At 41.5% G+C, this 21872-nt stretch overlaps 1 protein-coding gene across 2 annotated transcripts in view; it reads right to left on the bottom strand.

Moving 5' to 3' along the window:
- Positions 1–21872, bottom strand: part of LOC140478934 (guanine nucleotide-binding protein subunit beta-4) — a 112522-nt gene that overhangs the window by 11256 nt on the left and 79394 nt on the right. For both annotated transcript variants that reach the window (XM_072572576.1, XM_072572575.1), the window contains exon 7: positions 20232–20298. In XM_072572576.1, the coding sequence (XP_072428677.1) occupies positions 20232–20298 (67 nt within the window). The remainder of the gene's footprint in view (positions 1–20231; positions 20299–21872) is intronic.

The raw sequence follows: 21872 nt of genomic DNA, 5'->3' as shown, positions 1-21872 counted from the left end.
GTTTTGAACGAGTAGCCCACCATGAAAAGGTTAAGAGCACTGAAAACACCAATAAAGTGTTTCAATTGTCTTTTTTTCATTTATCTTTATGATCAACTTACTAAATTTTAAAAAACTTGTGAAAATAAATTTGTACCTGCAATGGGTCATGTAACTAATTACGACTAGAAAGGCTGCCTCAGACTTCAGTCCATGATTGTAACATGTCGGTTTGACAATTCAAGTGCACTCCAAAATCTTACAAAGTCAGCTATCCAAATATCTCATCCTATGACTGTCAATATTTATCTTTGCATGTATTATCACATTAAAACAGCCTTGGAAATGAAAAAAAGCAGTACCTAAATGAAGATTTTTGTTGGCTATGACATCAACTCTTCTTGACCAAGGGGAAAGGACTAACCAGACTCAACTGTCAGAATGTAACCATTTAGTGGTTTCCTCATTCCCCACGGCATATACATGATGTGTATTTTGATTAACTAAAATGCAATTATTGCAACATGACTAATTTTGGGCTACAATTTCATATGAAGCTTCAGGAAAAAGAAAGGGTTGAAATAGCAATAGAGATCAGTATAAAATTACTCAAAGGAAATTACAAAAGGAAAATGAAGCAGGCTAAAATTTGTACCAAGTTTTTCAGGGTCCCGTTCTTCATATGTTTAATTGCAGAATAATTTTAGTAAATGATTTTCACGCGCAAGACCACTGTGGTAGACCAGAGTCAGAGATGCACAGCATGGAATCAGACACTTCAGTCCAACTCGTCCATGCCGACCAGATATCCCAACTCAAATCTAGTCCCACCTGCCAGCACCCCAGCCCATATCCCTCTGAACCCTTCATATTCATATACCCATCCAAATGCATTTAAAATGTTGCAAGTGCACTAGCTTCCACCACTTCCTCTGGCAGCTCATTCCATATATGTACCATCCTCTGCTTGAAAGATTTGGCCCTTCGGTATCTTTTATATCTTTCCCTTCTCACACTAAACCTATGCCCTCTAATTCTGGATGCCCCCATCCCAGGGATAAGACTTTGTCTATTAATCCTATTCATGCCCCTCAATTTTATAAACGTCTATAAAGGTCACCCCTCAGCCTCAGAAGGTTCAAGGAAAACAGCACCAGCCTAGTCAATCTCTCCCTATAGCTCAAATCCTCCAACCCCAGCAACATCCTTGTAAATCGTTTCTGAACCCTTTTAAGTTTCACAACATCTTTCCTAGGAAGGAGACCAGATTGCCCGCAATATTCCAACAGTGGTCTAATCAATGTCCTGTACAGCCGCAACATGACCTCCCAACTCCTGTACTCAACACTCAACCAATAAAGGAAAGCATACCAAACGCCTTCTTCACTATCCTATCTACCTGCGACTCTACTTTCAAGGAGCTATGAACCTGCACGCCAAGGTCTCTTTGCTCAGCAACACTCCCTAGGACCTTACTATTAAGTGTATACGTCCTGCTAAGATTTGCTTTTCCAAAATGCAGCACCTCGCATATATCTAAATTAAACTCCATCTGCCGCTCCTCAGTCCACTGACCCATCTAATCAAGATCCCGTTGTAATCTGAAGTCACCTTCTTCACTGTCCTCTATACATCCAATTTTGGTGTCATTTGCAAACTTACTAACAATACCTCTTATGCTCATATCCAAATCATTTATATAAATAACGGAACGTAATGGACCCAGCACCGATTCTTGTGGCACTCCACTGGTCACAAGCTTCCATTCTGAAAAGTGACCTCCACCACCACCCTTTGGTCTTCTACCTTTGAGCCAGTTCTGTATCCAGATGGCTAGCTCTCCCTGTATTCCGTGAGATCTAACCTTGCTAACTTGTCTCCCATGGTGAACCTTGCTGAACACATTACTGAACACATATAGATCACGTCCACTGTTCTGCCATCAATCCTCTTTGTTACTTCTTCTAAAAACTCAATCAAGTTTGTGAGACATGATTTCCCACACATGAAGCCATGCTGACGATCCCCAATCAGTCCTTGCTTTCGAAATACATGTACATCCTATCCCTCAGGATTCTCTTCAACAACTTGCCCACTACCGAAAGACTCACAGGTCTATAGTTCCCTGGCTTGTCCTTACCACCCTTCTTAAATAATGGCACCACGTTAGCCAACCTCCAGTCTTCTGGCAACTCACCTGTGACTATCGATGATACAAATATGTCAGCAAGGGGCCCAGCAATCACTTCCCTAGCTTCCTACAGAGTTCTTGGGTACACCTGATCAAGTCCTGAAGATTTATCCACTTTTGTGTGTTTCAAGATATCCAGCACTTCCTCCTCTGTAATACGGACATTTTTCAAGATGTCACCATCTATTTCCCACATTCTAAATCTTCCATGTCCTTTTCCACAGTAAACACTGATGCAAAATACTCGTTTAGTATCTCCCCCATCTCCTGTGGCTCCACACAAAGACCGACTTTGCTGAACTTTGAGGGGGGCCTATTCTCTCCCTAGTTACCCCTTTGTCCTTAATTTGTAAAATTCCTTTGGAATCTCCTTAACTCTATTTGCCAAAGCTATCTCATGTCCCCTTTTTGCCCTCCTGATTTATCTCTTAAGCAAACTCCTCCTGCCTTTATATTCTAAGGATTCACTCAATATATATTTTTTTAAAAAGATATTTTTATTAAAAATTTAACATTTTTACAAGTTTACAAAAATAAAAAAAATCCCAAGTATAAACATTGATATATAATTAAATCTTAAATAAATAATAACCAAAATTTAACAAAAGAAAAATACCGAGAAAAATACAAAACTCAACTAACTACTAATCTAACCTCCAACTAACCAGAGTGTATAATTAAGTCTCTTACATTATTCAAATAAAAGAAAAAAAACCAACAGATAACACAGAAATTGGGTAGTGAGATACATTCTCAGAATGTATTAACATCAAATGTAACAAAACCCGTATTCCTGCGGGATTCCTCTCCCAAGGGGCCCCGTACAAGCCAGGTTTGCCATCTCAATTAAATAAAAGCCCTTGTTAGGATGGCTGAAATATCTGTATTTATATAATTCAAGAAGGGCTGCCATATTTTATGGAATAATTCAGTCTTTTGGTGCACCATATTTGTAAGGAAGTCAAGGGGAATACATTCCATAATTAATCTGTGCCAATTTGAAAGTCCAGGGGGGCCCTCAGCCACCCAGTTTACCAAAATATTTTTCCTTGCACAGAAAGAGAGAATAGAAACTAGTCTCTTCCCGTGCATATTCAGGGAGGGTAAGTTCGAAAAGCCCAAAAGGAGAGATACAGGGTCCACTCTAATTTCCGTTCCTAAGATTTCTGTCAGAGCACTTGCTACTTTAGTCCAATATCTACGGATCTTACGACAGGTCCATAGGCAATGTACAAGAGTGCCCATCTCTATTTTACATTTGGGACACACAGTGGAGATACTCCTGCCTCAAATTTTGCCAATCGATCCAGTGCTATATGGGCCCTATGAAGAATCCTCAGCTGAATAGCCTGAGTTCTGTTGCAGATGGTGATTCTTCTGGCGTTTTCCCAAATGTCATTCCACGTTTCTATAGAGATTTCTAGTCCCAAATCCTGATCCCATGTTTTAAGCAGATTGTCCATATCTCCCGATACTTCATCATGTAGTAAATGATTAATAGTACTGACGGAAGATACCCCCATTGTACTCTACATTCTCTATCTGATTTATAAAGACTATCTAATAAAGTAGTCTTCTTCTGTATATAACTGCTGCAATGTGGGTGGCCTTGCTAGGATACCCCACTTAGTGGACTGTACTTTACATGCATGTTTTTGGCTGAAGTATTAAGAGCGTATCCCTATCTCTAGAAAACACAAGAGTTGCAACAAAACTCAGTTGCAACTGTGGGCGGCGTGGTGGCACAGTGGTTAGCACTGCTGCCTCACAGCACCAGAGACCCAGGTTCAATTCCCGCCTCAAGTTTGGAGTTTGCACGTTCTCCCCATGTCTGCGTGGGTTTCCTCCGGGCGCTCTGGTTTCCTCCCACAGTACAAAGATGTGCAGGTTAGGTGAATTGCCCAAGTTAAATTGCCCGTAGTGTTAGGTGAAGGGGTAAATGTAGGGGAATGGGTCTGGGTGGGTTGCACTTCGGCGGGTCGGTGTGGACTTGTTGGGCCAAAGGGCCTGTTTCCACACTGTAAGTAATCTAATCATCTGCATAAAGGGTAATTTTATGTTTACCTGTACCAATCCTCGGGGCTGTTATATTAGGGTCAGCCCGTATAGCTTCTGCTAGTGGCTCAATTATTAGCATAAATAGCAATGGCATCCCTGACGACAGCCCCTATCCACACTGAAGCTATCCGAGCTAATCCATTGGTAATCACAACTGCTTTGGGATCACTATACAGTTTTGAAACCATTTGGTAAACACCTTTCCAATGTGTAAAACAAATATGACCATTCAACCCTATCGAATGCTTTTTCCACGTCTAATGAGACTACTACTCCTGCTATCTTTCCCTGATGGCAGGCCGGAATCATATTCAAAACCCTTCTAACATTATTGGATGATCTATGGCCCTTAATAAACCCCGTCTGATCCTCCTTTATGATATACCCTTTCTAGCCTCAATGCTAACGTTTTAGAGAGGATTTTAAAATCTACATTTAGCAAGGATGACGCGCAATCTTCTGGGTCCTTTCCTTTTTTAAGGATAAGAGAGATATTTGCCTCTTTCAGCGAAGGCGGGAGACAGCCCTGACTGTATGAGTAGTTATACATGTCCATAAGTGGACCAGCCAATATTCCTGTGAATTCTTTATAGAATTCAGACTGAAAGCCATCTGGGCCAGGTTCCTTACCACTCTGAAGTTGCCTGATTGCGTCAAGTATTTCTTGGATTGTTAGGGGAACATTCAAGACCAATACCTGTTCTGGAGCTAGGTCCGGAAAGGTCAATTTTTAAAAAAATGACTACATCCTCCTAGTCCTGTCTTCACAATCCTGCGATTTATATAAATCAGAATAAAATTTTCTAAAGATTGCGTTAATCCTTTTATGATCAGGAGTCAAAATACCCATACTTTCCATGACAGACGTGATAGTTTGAAGGGCCTTCTTTTTCTTTGCAAGAAATGCTAAATATCTACCTGGTTTATCGCCAAATTCATATAACCTTTGTTTTGCAAATAATATTTCCCTCTTAGCCGTTTGGGTAAGCGTGGTGTTTAGAGTTGTCCTAAGGGCCGTAATCCTTTGCAATTTGATAATAGAAGGTCTGTCAGCGTATGCTGTTTCAGCTGCTTTTAAGCGAGCTTCAAGCAGATGCTGTCATTCTCCCTTTAATTTTTTTCTGGGTCGCTGAGTATGAGATGATTAAACCTCGCGCGTAAGCTTTGATGGTCTCCCACATCATTGATGGGTTGCTAGCCATACCTAAATTAATTTCTAAAAAAGTTTTAAATTCTTGAGAGAAGTACCTTACAAATTTACTACCTTTCATCAGGAAGGGGTCCATACGCCAATGCTGGGACGATGTCCCATTTTTCCTCGCCTTGATTTCCATATATACAGCAGCGTGATCGGAAAATGCCATACTGCCTATTTTACGGGATGATATGGAATTTTAAAAAAAAAATCGAGAGGGCAAAAAAACAAATCGATTCTGGTCTGGCATTTACGTGGATTGGAGTAAAAAGAAAAATCTCTCCACTGTGGATGAAGACATCTCCATACATCTACTAATCCTAATTCTTTGTTCAAATCCACCAATTGTCCAGATCTGGGAGATACTCCTGCAGTACTCTTGGGAATCCTATCTATTTCCGGATCCATAATACAATTAAAGTCTCCCCCTATAATTGTACGACGAGCACAGAGAACCATCAACTTTGAGAAGGCTTCCGTTATAAATTTAAAAGGATGTGCTGGGGGGAAATACAAATTTAAAATCCCATATTCTCTCCATTTATAAGGGCTTTAACCAGAATATATCGTCCAGATTCGTCTTTTGATTTTGAAAGGGAAATTCTTCTGAATAAGAATAATAACTCCTCTGCTTTTTTGAGCTAAAAGAAGAAAAAAAAAGGCCTGATCAAATCCACCCTGTCGTAATTTCAAGTGTTCTTTATCCAATAAGTGTATCTCCTGTAGGAGAGCTATATCAACCCTTTCTTTCTTGAGGTTTGATAATAGTTTCTTCCTTTTGACAGGTGAATTACTCGCCTTGACATTCCAGGTGCACCACTTAACCGACTGATCAACCATAATCGTCCGGAAAAATCTGAGACCCCCTCGGGAGGGGAAACCCTATCCAGAACATCCTGAGCATAGAACATATAAAATTTTAAAAAAGGCTCTCTAATGCACTCACAACAGTATAATAAAAAACTATTTCTAAATTTAAAAAAACGTATTTAAATGGATATTTTCCCCCTCGTTCCCAGGGGGTATCACTTCCTTTCCAAAGATCCATCGTATCCTCTCCCAACCAGTGCCCCACTCTTGACCCACGTGCTCCTCAATAGAATGAGGAATATTCAAATATACTAAAGAGGTAGAGTTAACAGTGAGCACCCTACACACACACCGCTCCCCCCCCCCCCCCCCCCACGCACACCAACACCAAGATATATTTGGTAATGTTAGTACCATGTATAAACACATAACTATAAAATTACAACCTCAACAAAGTAATAATTAAATATAATAATACAAAATAACAAGGGAAAACAACCCCACTCCTAGAGACACAGGTAAAATAGAATAAGGTAACCCTCTCCCCCCCCCCGGTTATAGAATAATTAAAAAAAAAGGACGGGGGGGGGGGGAGGACAGAAAATCGTTAAGTAGAGAAGAAATAAGTAAATCCCTCTCCCCACCCCCCAAGATAATATTAAACAGTAAGGTAAAAAAGAGATGAACATATATTAAAAAAAAGGGAGGAGGGGGATGTAAACCGGAGTGGGGGGAAAGCAAACCAATATCAATTTTTTCTTACAATTTATCTGAGAGTCCAAAATTTTCTTGGCCTTTTCCGGCGATCCGAAGTTATACACAGTTCCTTCATGGTTAAAGCGTAGCGTCGCTGGGTAGCGCAAGGAGTACTGAATAATTAAGTCCCTTAAACACTTCTTCGCCTCATCGAACAACCTTCCTCTTTCGGACCAGAGCTGGGGAAAAGTCCTGGAATAACATGATCTTGGATCCTTTATAGATCATGGCTTGGGGACCTTTTCCAAGATTTCTGGAGGCTTCTAAGAGTATCTACCTCTCCTTACAGCTCTGCAGCCGGAAAAGGACCGGGCGGGAACGCTGGTTTGAGCCGGGCTCGCGTATTGCAACCCGGTAGGCCCATTCTACCCTTACCTGGCCTGATCCAGCCTCCAAATTTAAAAGCTGTGGAAGCCACTGCTCCAGGAATGCTGTAAGCTGGCCTTCCTCTTCCCGTTCGGGAAGGCCCAGCAAACGAATATTTTTTCGACGACCTCGATTGTCGAGGTCGTCAATGTGGTTCTCTAAGGTCTGGACTCACTGTTCGAGAGTCCGGACCCGATCCACGGCCGATTGTGCTGTGGTTTTGGAGGTCGCGGCCTTTAGCTCCGCCCCTCCAACTCAGCGCTCTATTTCCTTAATGTCTCGGTCATGTTTTTGCAGCGCGGCCGAGAGAGAGTCCCATCGGCTTCGGGACTCTTCAATAAAAGCGTCGATCTTTGCATCCAGTTTGGAGATGATTTCCACGAGGCTCGCCACCGTAGGCAAGTCCCCCAGGACTGCTGCAGACGCCTCTGCTGCAGCTGGAGAGGGTGGGGGAGGAGTTCCTGCTTACCGAGAGCTGCGGGTTCCCTTCCCTTTAGTCATTTTTACTGGAGATTAAATTGTTTAAATTCAATACTAAACAACTAATTACATTAAGTAAAAGTTATTTTAAATGATTTGGTGAGTGTGGTGGGGGTGGGTGACCCACTTTGCCCAAGTCTTGGGAGGAGCACTGTAGACTCAGACTTGCTGGGTGGCTGTCATCTTGGATCCCCACTCTATATATTCTAAGCATTCACTTAATACCTATCTTATACCTGATATATGCTTCCTTCTTTTTCTTAACCAAACCCTCAATTTCTTTAGTCATCCAGCATTTCCTATACCTACCAGCCTTTCCTTTCACCCTAAAAGAAATATACTGTCGCTGGATTCTTATTATCTCAGTTCTGAAGGCTTCCCATTTTTCAGCTGTCCCTTTACCTGTGAACATTTGCCCCCAATCAGCTTTTGAACGTTCTTGCCTAATACGGTCAAAATTGGCGTTTCTCCAATTTAGAACTTCAACTGTTAGATCTGGTCTATCCTTTTCCATCATTATTTTGAAACTAATAGAATTATGGTCGCTGGCCCCAAAGTGCTCCCCCACTGACACCTCAGTCACCTGCCCTGTCTTATTTCCCAAGAGTAGGTCAAGTTTTGCACCTTCTTTGGTAGGTACATCCACATACTGGATCAGAAATTTTCTTGTACACGGTTGACAAATTCCTTTTCATCTAAACCCTTAACACTATGGTAGCCCCAGTCTACGTTTAGAAAGTTAAAATCCCCTTCCATAACCACCCTATTATTCTTACAGATAACTGAGATCTCCTTACAAATTTGTTTCTCAATTTCCCGCTGACTATCAGGGGTCTATAATACAATCCCAACAAGGTGATCATCCCTTCCTTATTTCTCAGTTCAACCCAAATAACTTCCCTGGATGTATTTCTGGAAATATCCTCCCTCAGTACAGTTGTAATGTTGTCTCTCATCAAAAACGCCACTCCCCCTTCCTTTCTTGCCTCCCTTTCTGTCCTCCTGTAGCATTTGTATCCTGGAACATTAAGCTGCCAGTCCTGCCCATCCCTGAGCAACGTTTCTGTAATTGCGATGATATCCCAATCCTATTTTCCTAACCATGCCCTGAGTTCGTCTGCCTTCCCTGTTTGGCCGCCTGCATTGAAATAAATGCAGTTTATCCGCCCTACCTTGTTCTCTGCTTTGTCCCTGCCTGCCCTGACTGTTTGACTCACTTCTTTTCTCAACTGTATCTGTCTCAGATTGATCTCTTTCCTCACTATCTCCCTGGGTCCCCCTTCCCACCACCTTACTGGTTTAAGTCCTCTTGAGCAGCACTAGCAAATCTCCCTGCCACTATATTAGCCCTCTTCCAATTCAGGTTCAATCTGACCCTCTTGTACAGGTCACATCTACCCCAGAAGAGACTCCAATGATCCAAGAATGTGAATCAATCACCCATACACCAACTCCTCAGCCATATGCTCATCTGCTCTATCCTCCTATTCCCACCCTCACTAGCTTGCAACATCAAGAGTAATGCACACATTACTACTTTCGAGGACCTCCTTTTTAAACTCCTGCCTAACCAGCTACATTCTCCCTTCAGAATCTCATCCTTTTCCCTTCCTATGTCATTGGTTCCAAAGAGTACAATGACCTCCTGCTGGTCCCTCTCCCCTTTGAGAACATTCTTATATCCTTGATCCCGGCACCATTCTGATTTTTCGCTGTTGGCCACAGAAACGTCTGTTTGTACATTGGACTGGAGAGTTCCCTTGCACAATTGATCTCTTGGAACACGACATACCCCTCATTGCATTAGAGCCAATCTCAATACCAGAAACGTGGACGTTCGTGCTACATTCCCCTGAGAATCCATCACCCCCTACATTTTCCAAAACAGCATCCTTGTTGAAATGGGGACAGCCACAGAAGATTTCTGCACTACATGCCTATCTCTCTTACTTTTCCTGGAGTCAACCCATCTACGTGACTGTATCTGCAACTTTTCTCCCTTCCTATAACTGCCATCCATCACACTCCCTTGCTCTTGGAAATTCCTCATTGCCCGTTTCTCCAACCGATCCATTTGATCTGATAGAATTTGCAACCAACTGCATTTATTACAGATATAATCCTCAGTAACACGTAAACTCTCTCTAAACTCCCACATCCGACAAGAGCAGCACATCAATCTGCTGAAAGCCATTTTTGCTTCTTTCAACGTACAGACCCAGAAAATTGCATGGTCTTGTTCCTCTACAAAACACTGCTCCAGGCTAACTTAATACTAATGGCTTATATTTTAAGTTTAATCAAGAGACATATCGCAATAAATCATATAATCCAGAAAGAACCCACTCTACTCACTAATGCAGACTTACAGCAAGGCTCCAAGGCCACACTTAAAACTTCACTTATCCGTTTCTGTACTGTGACCTCTCCCAAACAGGTTCCTCCAAGATTAGTTGTGAATTACACTGTTAATTTTCCCAGATGCAATCTGATGTCCAGCAACACCAGAGTTCAAACAGCAAAGGCAGTAACTGCGCAGGTTCACTCTGTGTCAAGTTAGCGGTGTAGGTTTTTCTCTCACTCTCTCTTGCACTGACTGACAATGTGCTTGCTGCCTTTGACTGTTCCTCTCCCTTTTAAAAGTGCTGTTGTTTTGACTTTTTTGTTTCTCCAAAGTTCCAAAACAACGCAACAGCATATAAAACAGTAATTGCTGCTCCTGGAATTCAAGGAAATCACCAACACCTAAAATAAGGAGCAGCCTGTTATTGCCAGAAAATTTTCCTGTCCTCCATCTTGGATTACCCAGAATTTTGAGGCATAAATACAGTGAAGATGCAGCTGGTTTAGCACTCTGCCAGAGTAGGAATAAGCAATGGAGAAATCATTCCAGAGAGAGTGGCACTCAACTGCAGAGCTTTCAGTAATGCATAGCGAAACCTCAACAGTATTACAATGTAAAGTATATCACAGTGGGGTAAAGGGCAATACTCGGCACTACAGCAAAGTGCCATATGCAGTTATTAAAGAGGATTCAACAGTGTGAGGAAGAGGTATGTATATATTTTTGCAAACAGTGAGGAGTGTACTGCTAGTGAAAAAGAAGCAAAGTTGTGAGCATGCTGGAGATCGGAAATAAAAACATAGCACTGAAAAATTCAGCAGAACTGAGAACTATAGAGAGAGAAACAGAGCAAATGTTTTGAGTCTAATATGACTCTCCTTCAGAATGAGTATTGCATGGTGCTTCCTCCCGAGTACCAGAATAAAAGGACATCACTGGTGGATGCAGATACCAGAGTCAGGAAGGGACAGCTATGTAATGGGAACTAATGACAAAAGAAAGAAAATGATTAGGTCCTTAACGTCAGTTTCAAGATCAAGGGGACAAGTGAATGCTCAGTACTTGTGTACATTCAAGGCTTTGATTGATAAGAATCTTGAGCACTAAAGGGAATCAAGGGATGTGGAGATAGGAATGGAACATGAAGTTGATGCAATTGTAACCTTACCATATTTCAAGGGCTCAAATGATTGTTTTGCCTACTCCTGCTCTCCTTTTTAAAGAAAAAAAGATGAAATGGGTCAACAGAAGCTGGTGTCAGTGGTACAGCATTTGGGGAAGTTAAAAAGGTTTTACAACCATTATGGAAAACCATTGCTGCCTCACAGCGCCAGAGACCCAGGTTCGATTCCCACCTCAGGCAACTGCCTGTATGGAGTTTGCACATTCTCCCAGTGTCTGCATGGGTTTCCTCCGAGTGCTTCAGTTTCCTCCAAATTCACCTAACCTGCACAATCCAAAGATGTGCAGGTTAGGTGAATTGGCCAAACTAAATTGCCAATAGTGTTCAGGGATATGTTAGGTTAGGTGCCTTAGTCAGGGCTAAATATAGGGTGGGTGAATGGGTCTGGGTGGGTTACTCTTCAGAGGGTCAGTGTGGACTTGCTGGGTCGAAGGTCCTGTTTCCACACTGTAGGGATTCTATGATTCTATGAAAAGAAACAATGAAATGTTAGATTTTAACATTGGAGGAGGAATAATTACAGTGAGTTGAAAAATGATCTGGCCCAGGTCGGTTGCCAAATTGGAAGACAGCATACTAAAGTAACATTAGGAGGGAGGGTTCAGGTACAGAATAGGGATTTCAAAAGCAAATGCAGCAGGACGGGGTGATGAGAAGGCCACCCACAGGGAGAGCTCTCCAGAAATAAAGAACTGAACAGAAAAAGGTTTATACTAAACCTATGCTTCATAATACTGGATAGAAGCTGAACATAAAATACAAAGAACATTAAGGAAGGAAGAAAGAGGGGAAACTATAGGGAACAGGAATAATTTAATAATTAGCATTATAAATGCTAGTCACAAAGGCTTATTAGGGATAGAATGGAGACCTTCCTTTGGAGGCAAAAGAGATGACTGACAAAGGTAGCAACAAAATAGGAGACAGTAACAATACTGGATGAGGTGAAAACAAATCAAGCAGAGTTACTTAAAACCTGGCACTATGTAAACAAGAAATAGCACACAGTCTGGATAGGATGCATTCTCAATTTCCAAGGGAGCATGGGGTAGAAATTAGAGATGTTGGCCAAATTTTTTTACATATTCTACAAAATTTAGAAGAGGTACTGCAGGACCAGAGGATTGCAAATGTTACACTGCTATTCAAACAGATAACCTAGAATTACAAGCCATTTAACTGTGCTACATTTCACCAGGGTAGCATACTGAAAATTAAGTGCTGCTCCACCCAGAGTTGATACAAAAGTTAAAGATGTTATAAGAGCGCACAAAATTTCCCTAATTTATCTTTTTGACCTGGATTGACAAAGTATAAACCAGGTTTCTGTATGTACAAATTACTATTTAATACAAAGAAATAAATCCTAACTGCAGCTAAACAGAACAGAAGATCAGTGATATGATGTCACCTGCCCTGACAGCCATAGGTGCACCTGTTCCCAGAGGCACCGTCGCAGACATCAGATCAGCCTTCCTCAGAGTGAACCCACAGAAAGCGACTGGCCCAGATGGAGTCTCTGGCTATGCATTCAGATCCTGTGCTGACCAGTTGACGGGAGTATTTGCAGACATCTTTAACTTCTTGTTACTATGATGGGAGGTCCTCACCTGCTTCAAAAAGGCCACTATCACCCTCGATAGATCAGGCAATGGGTCTTAATGACTACCGCCCAGCAGCTCTGACATACATAATTGTGAAATGCTTCAAGAGGTTAGTAACTGTACACGTGAACTCCAGCCTCCCCCGTTGCCTTGATCCAATACAATTTGCCTATCATCACAATAGGTGCACGACAGACACCATTTGGTTAAGTGGATTGACCTTGCTAAATTGCCCAGTGTCCAGGGATGAGCATGTTAGGTGTAGCCACAGGAAAAAGGATTACAAGAATAGGGTAGGGGTGTGGGTCTGGGTAGAATGCTGTTCAGAATGTCGATGTGGAATTGATGTGCTAAACGGCCTGCTTCCACATTGTAGGGATTCAATGATTCTATCTCCCTGGCCATACATGTGTAACATCTGGATAACGAAAGACACTTATGTCATACTCCTATTTATTAGCTTTGCCTTCAACACCATAATTCCAACAAAACACATCTCCAAACCCAGACCTAGGACTCTACTCCCATTTCTGCAACTGGATCCTTAACTTCCTGACCCACAGACTGCGAACACTAAGTTTAGGCAGCAATGCCTCCTCCACAATAATCCTCAACACGGGCACCCCACAATGTTATATACTTCAGCCCCTTACTATACTCCTTATACACTTACAATGCAACATCTCACATTGGTCCATCAACTCAAAGTCCTGCTGTACTCTGGAGATAATCATCTTCACTGTCCATTACACTACTTATTTTAGCATCATTTGAAAACTTATTAATATACTTCATATACACAACAAAATGATTTATACAAATAACAAAAAAAAATGGACCCAGTACTGATCTCTGTGGCACATCTCCAGTGCAAAAAAGCAACTCTCTATCATCATCCACTGTTTCCTACCTTCAAGTCAATTTTGTATCCAATTGGCTAACTCCCCCTGGACCCCATGTTATCTAACCCTACTAAGCAGTCTATCATGCAGAACCTTGTCAAAAGCTTTGTTGAAGTCCATACTGCCAACATCTATTGCTTTGCCTTTGTCAATTATTTTTGCATTTGAGCAATAGGAAGAGGCTGAATCAGCTGGGGCTTTTCTGATCTTGGAGTGTCAGAGGCTGAGGGGCATAGACAGGGTGACTAGCCAAGGTCTTTTTCCTAGTGTGGGAGAGTCTAAATCTAGAGGGCACAGGTTTAAAGTAACAGGGGAAAGATTTAAAAAGGGATCTGAGGGGTAACTTTCTCACACAGAGGATGGTGTGTGTATGGAACATGCTGCCAGAGGAAGTGGTAGAGGAGAGTACAATTACAACAATTAAAAGGTATATGAATAGGGTGGGTTTAAGATGGATTTGGGCCAATTGCTGACAAATGGGACTAGTTAAGATTGGAATGTCTGGTCGGTGCAGATGAGTTGGATTGAAGGGCCTGTTTCTATGCTGCATGTCTACGTGACTGTGTGGCCAAATTCTTGACTAAACATCTACAATAATGGGTCAGATCTCAAACAATGACGAGACCAAGTATAGGAAGGAGATAGACAGATTAATGGCATAGTTTAGTGTAAAGACAATAATCTCTCCATCAATGCCAGCAAAATGATGGAGCTGGTCATCAACTTCAAGAAATGGAGTGGACACTCCCCCGTCTGTATCATTGGGGAAGAAATGGAGGTGGTCGAGAGCTTCAAGTTCCGAGGAATAAATATCACCAATGGTCCATCCATGTCGATGATACAGTCAAAAAAGCACATCAACATCTCTGCTTTGGAAAAATGCAGATGTAATCGGGTTGTTGTTATGGATGACTGGAACCTCCTTAGTGTAGATGGTTTGGATGGAGCCATTTCTGTCAGGTGTGTTCAGGAGGATTATCTTACTCAGTATGTAGACAGGCCGACAAGGGGAGAGGCCATTTTGGATTTGGTACTCGGCAATGAGCCAGGACAGATGTCAGATCTCGTGGTGCAAGAACACTTTGGTGGCTGCCTCACATTTACCATAGCTATGGAGAGGGAAAGGAGCAGTTACTATGGGAAGATATTTAATTGGGGAAAAGGAAATTATGACGCTATCAGACAGGAGTTGACAAGTGCAGATTGGGAGCAACTGTTCCACAAAAAGGGCACAACAGATATATGGAAACTGTTTAAAGAGCAGTTGTTGAGTGATGCATAAATTTGTTCCTCCGAAACAGGCAAGAAGGGGCAAGATTAAGGAGCATTGGATGATGAGAACAGAGGAGCTTCTCATCAAAAGGAAGAAGCAACTTATGTACAGGTGGAGGAAGCAAGGATCTAACACAGCTTCAGAGGATTACAGGCTTAATAGAAAGGAGCTCAAAAATGGACTGAAGAGGCGCCAGAGGGGCATGATAAGGCTTGGTGGGAAAGATTAGGGAGAACCCAAAGGCATTTTACTCCTACATGAGGAATAAGAGAATGTCAGGGAGAAGGTAGGGCCTTCTAGGGCCTTCTGTGGTCAGAGATAGCACAGGGAACTTGTGCGTGGAATCTGAGCAGATGGGGGAAGCCCTAAATGAGTTTTTTGCTTTGGTTTTCACTAAGGAAAAAATACCTTGTTGCGAATGAGAACTTTGAGGAGCCGGGAAACAGGCTTGAACAGATAGAGTTTGAGGAAGTTGACGTACTGGAAATTTTTTAAAGTCCCCAGAGCCAAACTAGATTTATCCTAGGTTGCTCCAGAAACCAAGAAAGGAGGTTGCTATGCCACTGGCGAAGATTTTTGCTTCCTCACTCTCCATGGGAGTCGTAGCAGAAGATTAGAGGGAGGAGATAGTAGTTCCTCTTTTCAAGAAGGTTAACAGGGAAATCCCTGGCAATTACAGACCAGTCAGCCTTACATCCCTGTGGTCAGCAAGGTCTTGAAAAGAATTTTGAGGGATAGGATGTATGACTATTTGAAAAAGCATAGCGTGATTAAAAGCACTCAGCATGGTTATGTGAGGGCAGGTCATGTCTCACAAGTTTTATTGAATTCTTTGAGGAGGTGACGAGACAGGTCAACGAAGGTCCAACAGTGGATGTGGTGTATATGGACTTTAAGACATTTGATAAGGTCCCCCTTGGTAGGCTCATTCATAAAGCCAGGAGGTATGGGATACAGAGAGATTTAGCAGTCTGGATTCAGAATTGGTTGGCTGACAGAAGGCAGAGAGTGGTTGTCGATGGAAAGTATTCCGCCTGGAGGTCAGTAGTTTCCCACAGGGCTCTGTCCTTGGGCCTCTGCTCTTTGTAGTTTTTATAAATGACTTGGATGAGGTGGTTGAGGGATGGATTCGTACATTTGCTAATGACACAAAGGTTGGAGGTGCCGTTGATAGTACTACGGCTGTTGCAGGCTGCAGCACGACATTGACAGGATGCAGAGTTGGGCTGAGCAATGGCAGCTGGAGTTCAATCTGGATAAATGCGAAGTGATGCATTTTGGAAGATCAAACTTGAATGCTGAATATAGGATTAAAGACAGGATTCTTGGCAGTGTGGAGGAACAGTGGGATCGTGATGTTCAAGTGCATAGATCCCTCAAAGTTGCCACCCAAGTGGATAGTGCTTTTAAGAAAGCATGTGTGTTTGGCTTTCATTAACAGGGGCATCAGGTTTAAGAGAAGCGAGGTTTTGTTGTAGCTGTACAAAACCCTAGTGAGACCACATTTGGAATACTGTGTCCAGTTCTGGTCACCCTATTATAGGAAAGACGTGGAGGCTTTGGAGAGGGTGAAAAGAAGGTTTACCAAGATGTTGCCTGAATGGAGGGCTTGTCTTATGAAGAGAGGTTGACTAAGCTTGGACTTTTCTTTCTGAAGAGAGAGGAGAAGTGACATGATCGAGGTGTACAAGGCAATGAAAGGCATGGATAGTGTCAATAGCCGGAGACTTTTCCCCAGGGTAGGATTGACTGCCACGCAGGGTCATAGTTTTAAGATATTAGGAGGAAGGTATGGAGGAGACGTCAGAGGTAGGTTCTTTCCGCAGAGAAATGTGAACGCATGGAATGCATTGCCAGCGGTGTGGTGGAAGCAGAATCATTAGCGACATTTAAGCGACTGCTGGACATGCACATGGACAGCAGTGAATTGAGGGAGGCATGGGTTAGGTTATTTTATTCTAGAGCTGAAAATGTGTTGCTGGAAAAGCACAGCAGGTCAGGCAGCATCCAAGGAGCAGGAGAATCGACGTTTCGGGCATGAGCCCTTCTTCATTCCTGAAGAAGGGCTCATGCCCGAAACTTCAATTCTTCTGCTCCTTGGATGCTGCCTGATCTGCTGCGCTTTTCCAGCAACATATTTTCAGCTCTGATCTCCAGCATCTGCAGTCCTCACTTTCTCCTATTTTATTCTAGATTCAGATTAATCCTCGGCACAACAGCGTAGAGACCAAAGGGCCTGTTCTTTGCTGTACTTTTCTATATTCCTCAGGAGACTAAGGAAATTCAACATGTTGCACAATGACTCTTACTGATTTTTATAGGTGCACCAGAGAAAGCATTCTATCCAGTTGCATCACAGCGTGGTATGGCAACTGCTCTGCCCAAGACTGCAAATGATAGTTGTGACTGTAGTCCAATCAATCACGAAAACCAGCTTTACTTCCACCGACTCAGCCTATGCCTTCTACTTCTTCGGAAAGCAGACATCATAATCAAAGAACCTTCCACATCCTGGTTATACTCTTCCACCGGGTAGAAGATACAAAATACAATTTTCCTGCACCTCGGATGCTGCCTGACCCGCTGTGCACTTCCAACACAACTCCAGCAGCACTCTAATCTTGACTCTAGTCTCCAGTCCTCACATTCGCTTAGAAGATACAAAAGTTTGAAAACACATAACAACAGATTTAAGGGCAGCTTCTTCCCTGCTGTTATCAGACTTATGAAGTGAACTCTCATATATTAGAGCTGATCTTCCTCGGCATCTTTCATGAAGCTGTAACACTATATCCTGCATTCTATTTTACTAGCCTGATATACTTGAGAAAGATATGATTTGGCTGGTTAGCACAAAGATTTGAAAAGGACATTAAGGGTAACTTTCTCACACAGAAAGTGGTGTGTGTAGAGAACAAGCTGTTAAGAGGATGTGGTAGAGGGGTGTGTACAATATCAACATTTAAAAAGGCATCTGGATGGGTATATGAATAGGAACTGTATCTCAGTACACATGGCATTAATAAATCAAGAATCAAATCAAAACAATTTGGAACAGTCAACAATAACTTTGCTAGTTAAAACTCTGAGCCTTATAAACTCTCCTTCTACATACACACAGACAAACAGAAAATACATGGGTGTTATGAGCAGAGAGAAAGACTGTGAAAACAATGCAGTAGTCCTTGCTCAGAGTTTGCTGAGATGATTCTTGCAGTGATTGAAATACTGCTTCCTGACCTTTCTTGTCCAGATGCTTTCGCCTTTTTACAGGAGATACAAGTTGACTGTTTCACACTTTAAAAGATTGTTAAGGATGTTTAATTGAAGTCTCACATTACAGCAACTAATGAAAGAAAAAATACACTGGCTTCCTTCAGCTTGACAGTGTTTCTTACTGCAGAAAACCGAGCTTTTGAGTTTGCGAAGGTGATAGCTTCTCCTTATCTTGTTCACAGCCCCAAGACTTTAGCTGGCAATCTCAATTGTTGGCAAATAGAAGTTCTTTGTCATCAATAGCTGGTCACTAGCTCACAGACCAATCAGCTACACGCTGCCAACTGAATCTTCACTTGTACACAGCTTTTCAAAAGGTGCAGCAACTCATCAGCCTTGAATTCTTTTCCCATTTCAGTATGTAATTAAAAATATAAAAAAACAAAAAGACACTATCTTTACAACTGGGACAAAATATATTGACACTTGTAAAAATTTAGGACAATAAATTATCTGACATGGGGTATCAAAGGCTAATCATTGTCACTAATCACCTGATTTGGTCTCTTTGATGAAGTTAATACATGAGTTTCTGTGAATGATACAGCTGATGTTTGGTATACGAACCTTTAAACCTTTTTTAATGAAGTACCACCAATCAGATATATCATCAAAATAAAAGTCTACAATATTAACATGAAAGCAAAATAGCTAAGGCACCAGAAAGACAGCACAGTGGTGAAAAGTTTTGTCTTGGGCTCGAGAGAAAAATACAATGGTGCCCCCCAGAGTTTATCATTGGGACTACTCTCTCATAATAAAAAAATAACTAATTTGCATATATAAAACAATTTCAATAGGTGCAGAAGACAACACTTAAGAAAAAGAATAAAATGTAATGAAGATACTAAGACTTTAAACAGTACATATTGATGAAATGTGCAGACACGTGGCAGTTAAAATATAACAGGAATATTAATATATTTGGTCGGAAGAATAGCTGGGGCAATATAAACTACTTGTACAATTTTAAAAAGATAGTTTAGGAATCTGGGTATTTATCTACATAAACATTCAAATGGTGCCTAGGCAAGGTCAGAAGTCTATTAAAAAACATACAGCATCCTGAAATTCATAAAAAAGCCAGAGCAAGGTCTCAAGGCAAGGTGATTATGGTAAACCTTTATAAAATAAGGGTTGGCCCTCAGCTGCAGCTATATGTTCAGTTCTCAACACATAAGGAAGAATGTCAAGGACTTAGTGAGGATGCAAAACTGAGTTATGAGAATAGTACAATAAAATAAAGAACTGCAGAATTGGAAATCTGAAATAAAACAGAATTGCTGAAGAAATTTTTTGAAACACTTTTTTTTTCCCCTGAGATGCTGCCAGACCTGCTGAATTTCCCCAGCAATTTCCATTTTTGTACGAGAACATTACCACAGATATAGGGCTCAATTGTATAGAGGTGCTGTTGAAGCTTGGGTTATTCTTTAAAGTAGAGAGGGTTAAAAATTTGACAGATGTTCATAATCATCAAGCATAATTTTATGAAGAGTAAGTAAGGAAAGAAACCAATTCCAGAAGCAAAATGAACAGTAACCATTGGCACAGATTTGAATTTGCAAAAGAGCCAGACAGGAGATGAGAGGAGGGTTGGAAGAGAGCGACATGGCAAGTTTTTAATGATATGCATTGCAATGTAACAAAAAGGATAGTGGAGGAAAATTCAATTGCAACTTTCAGAAGTGAAATGGATAAATACTTGAGAGAAAATATTTAGTGGGTTTTGAAGGACCAAATCGGTGGGACTGCCCAGATAGAACTTTCAAATAGCTGGCATGGGCTACAAAACTTTGTACTTTTCAACTTACCAACTGGTATCGCCTGAACTTGTCACAATTTGGTTGTCATCCAGAAAACGACAACATGATAAGTAACCTGTAGAGAAAAATAAAACAAACATTAACAGTTTGCTTTCATGGTCTTCATAATTGATTCTAAAATATCTGCAATTAATTCTAGCTTTCGATCTGATATACATTTTCATGTAAAACCGTAGAGAAAATATTCACAAGTTGTTTCCAAAAGAAGGAGCTCAATGCAAGAGGACAAATATAATAAATACATTTGCAAATTACTGCGAATGCTGGATATCGGAAATAAAAACAGAAAATGTTGAAGAAACTCCAGCAGGTCTGGCAGCATCTATGGAGACAGAAAGGATGACATGAAGGACTTAAAGTATAATCAAATAAATATGCCATTATTATTATTTTTACCAGTTTTCATCACTTAATTCTAACTATTGAGTCCATAGATAACTTTCAAACATTGATGATGTTCCAGGAGAATAAGAACCATAGCACAGGCTATCTAAGTTTGCACCAAAAGGTTTCATCTGGAAATTAACAACTGCTTTTAAGAGGTCAAAACCATATTCCTCCTCCTCTAGTAAAAAAGAATTTAATCCCATTTAAAAAAAAGCCTAATTAGTCATGCCTTGGAACATGTACCACTAAACCTTTCTTGTCGGAATAAATCTAGCTTTAAGAAATTTGCACAGGATATCATCCTAAAGCAATCTTCCTTCCTTCTCTATATATGTTTTCAATACATTAATGCCCTTCTCAGTGTAAAGTGCCTTGTCAGAATAAACCCCAATAGTGCTCTTAATGTGAAATGGCCAATCATCTATGCATGTTTAAGTTATTACATAAATCAAAGGAATTCTGATATCTGGTTAGCCTCTTTATTTTCACATTGCAGTAATGAAAACTGCTACTGATAAGAAAAAGACTTGAGAGTAGACAAGACAATACATTAAGCCTGTGTTTGCTATCACCGACACAAGTGCTATGCTCTTTAAATTGTGCGTGCGCAGCTTTTGGCGGGGAGGTGGGGGTGTTGCAGGTTCAAAGGCTGGAAGGGTGAGAAGTCCAGGCACAGGGCTAAGTGTTCAGATGTTGGAGATGGGATGGTAAGAGGGAGATTGGGGGTTAGTGAAACATCAGGATCTGGGAGAGAACTGAAGGAAGACGAGCCATGGAGAGTAGGGAAGGGAGGGCAAATTCTCCCGGAACCCCCAGCTCAACACACCTCCCAACCCATCTCTGCTCCAGGGTTCTCATTGTCATTGGCCCCTCCACCGCGAGTCCTGGAGTGGCAGGAGCGGGAAAGCCAGACTCTCAGTATAGTGCAACATATCTTGCTGCAGCTGAGTGCCAGTGAGGAATGGACTGAAGGCTGGAACCTAATGTGACAGCTGTTGGACTGGGGCGTGGCACCAGCTGACAGACCACATGCTGAGCTGCTGCTCTCTGAAATTCTTTGCCAGACTATAATGTAAATACTTTAACTCTGTTAGAACTATTTTATTTCTAACTTATTTTTCAGACACTAAGGAATGCTACTTTTCTTTTTTAATCCTCTTGTATCCAAGACTTATACCTAGATACTTGTACCTAAGGTAGCGCTATTAAACACAGCCATTGTAAAAACCTTTCACTGTACCC

Source organism: Chiloscyllium punctatum, chromosome 6 (assembly GCF_047496795.1).
Source record: "Chiloscyllium punctatum isolate Juve2018m chromosome 6, sChiPun1.3, whole genome shotgun sequence".
Classification (NCBI taxonomy): domain Eukaryota; kingdom Metazoa; phylum Chordata; class Chondrichthyes; order Orectolobiformes; family Hemiscylliidae; genus Chiloscyllium; species Chiloscyllium punctatum.
The sequence above is the reverse complement of the archived record's forward strand: the minus strand, read 5'-3'. Positions and strand labels throughout refer to the sequence as shown.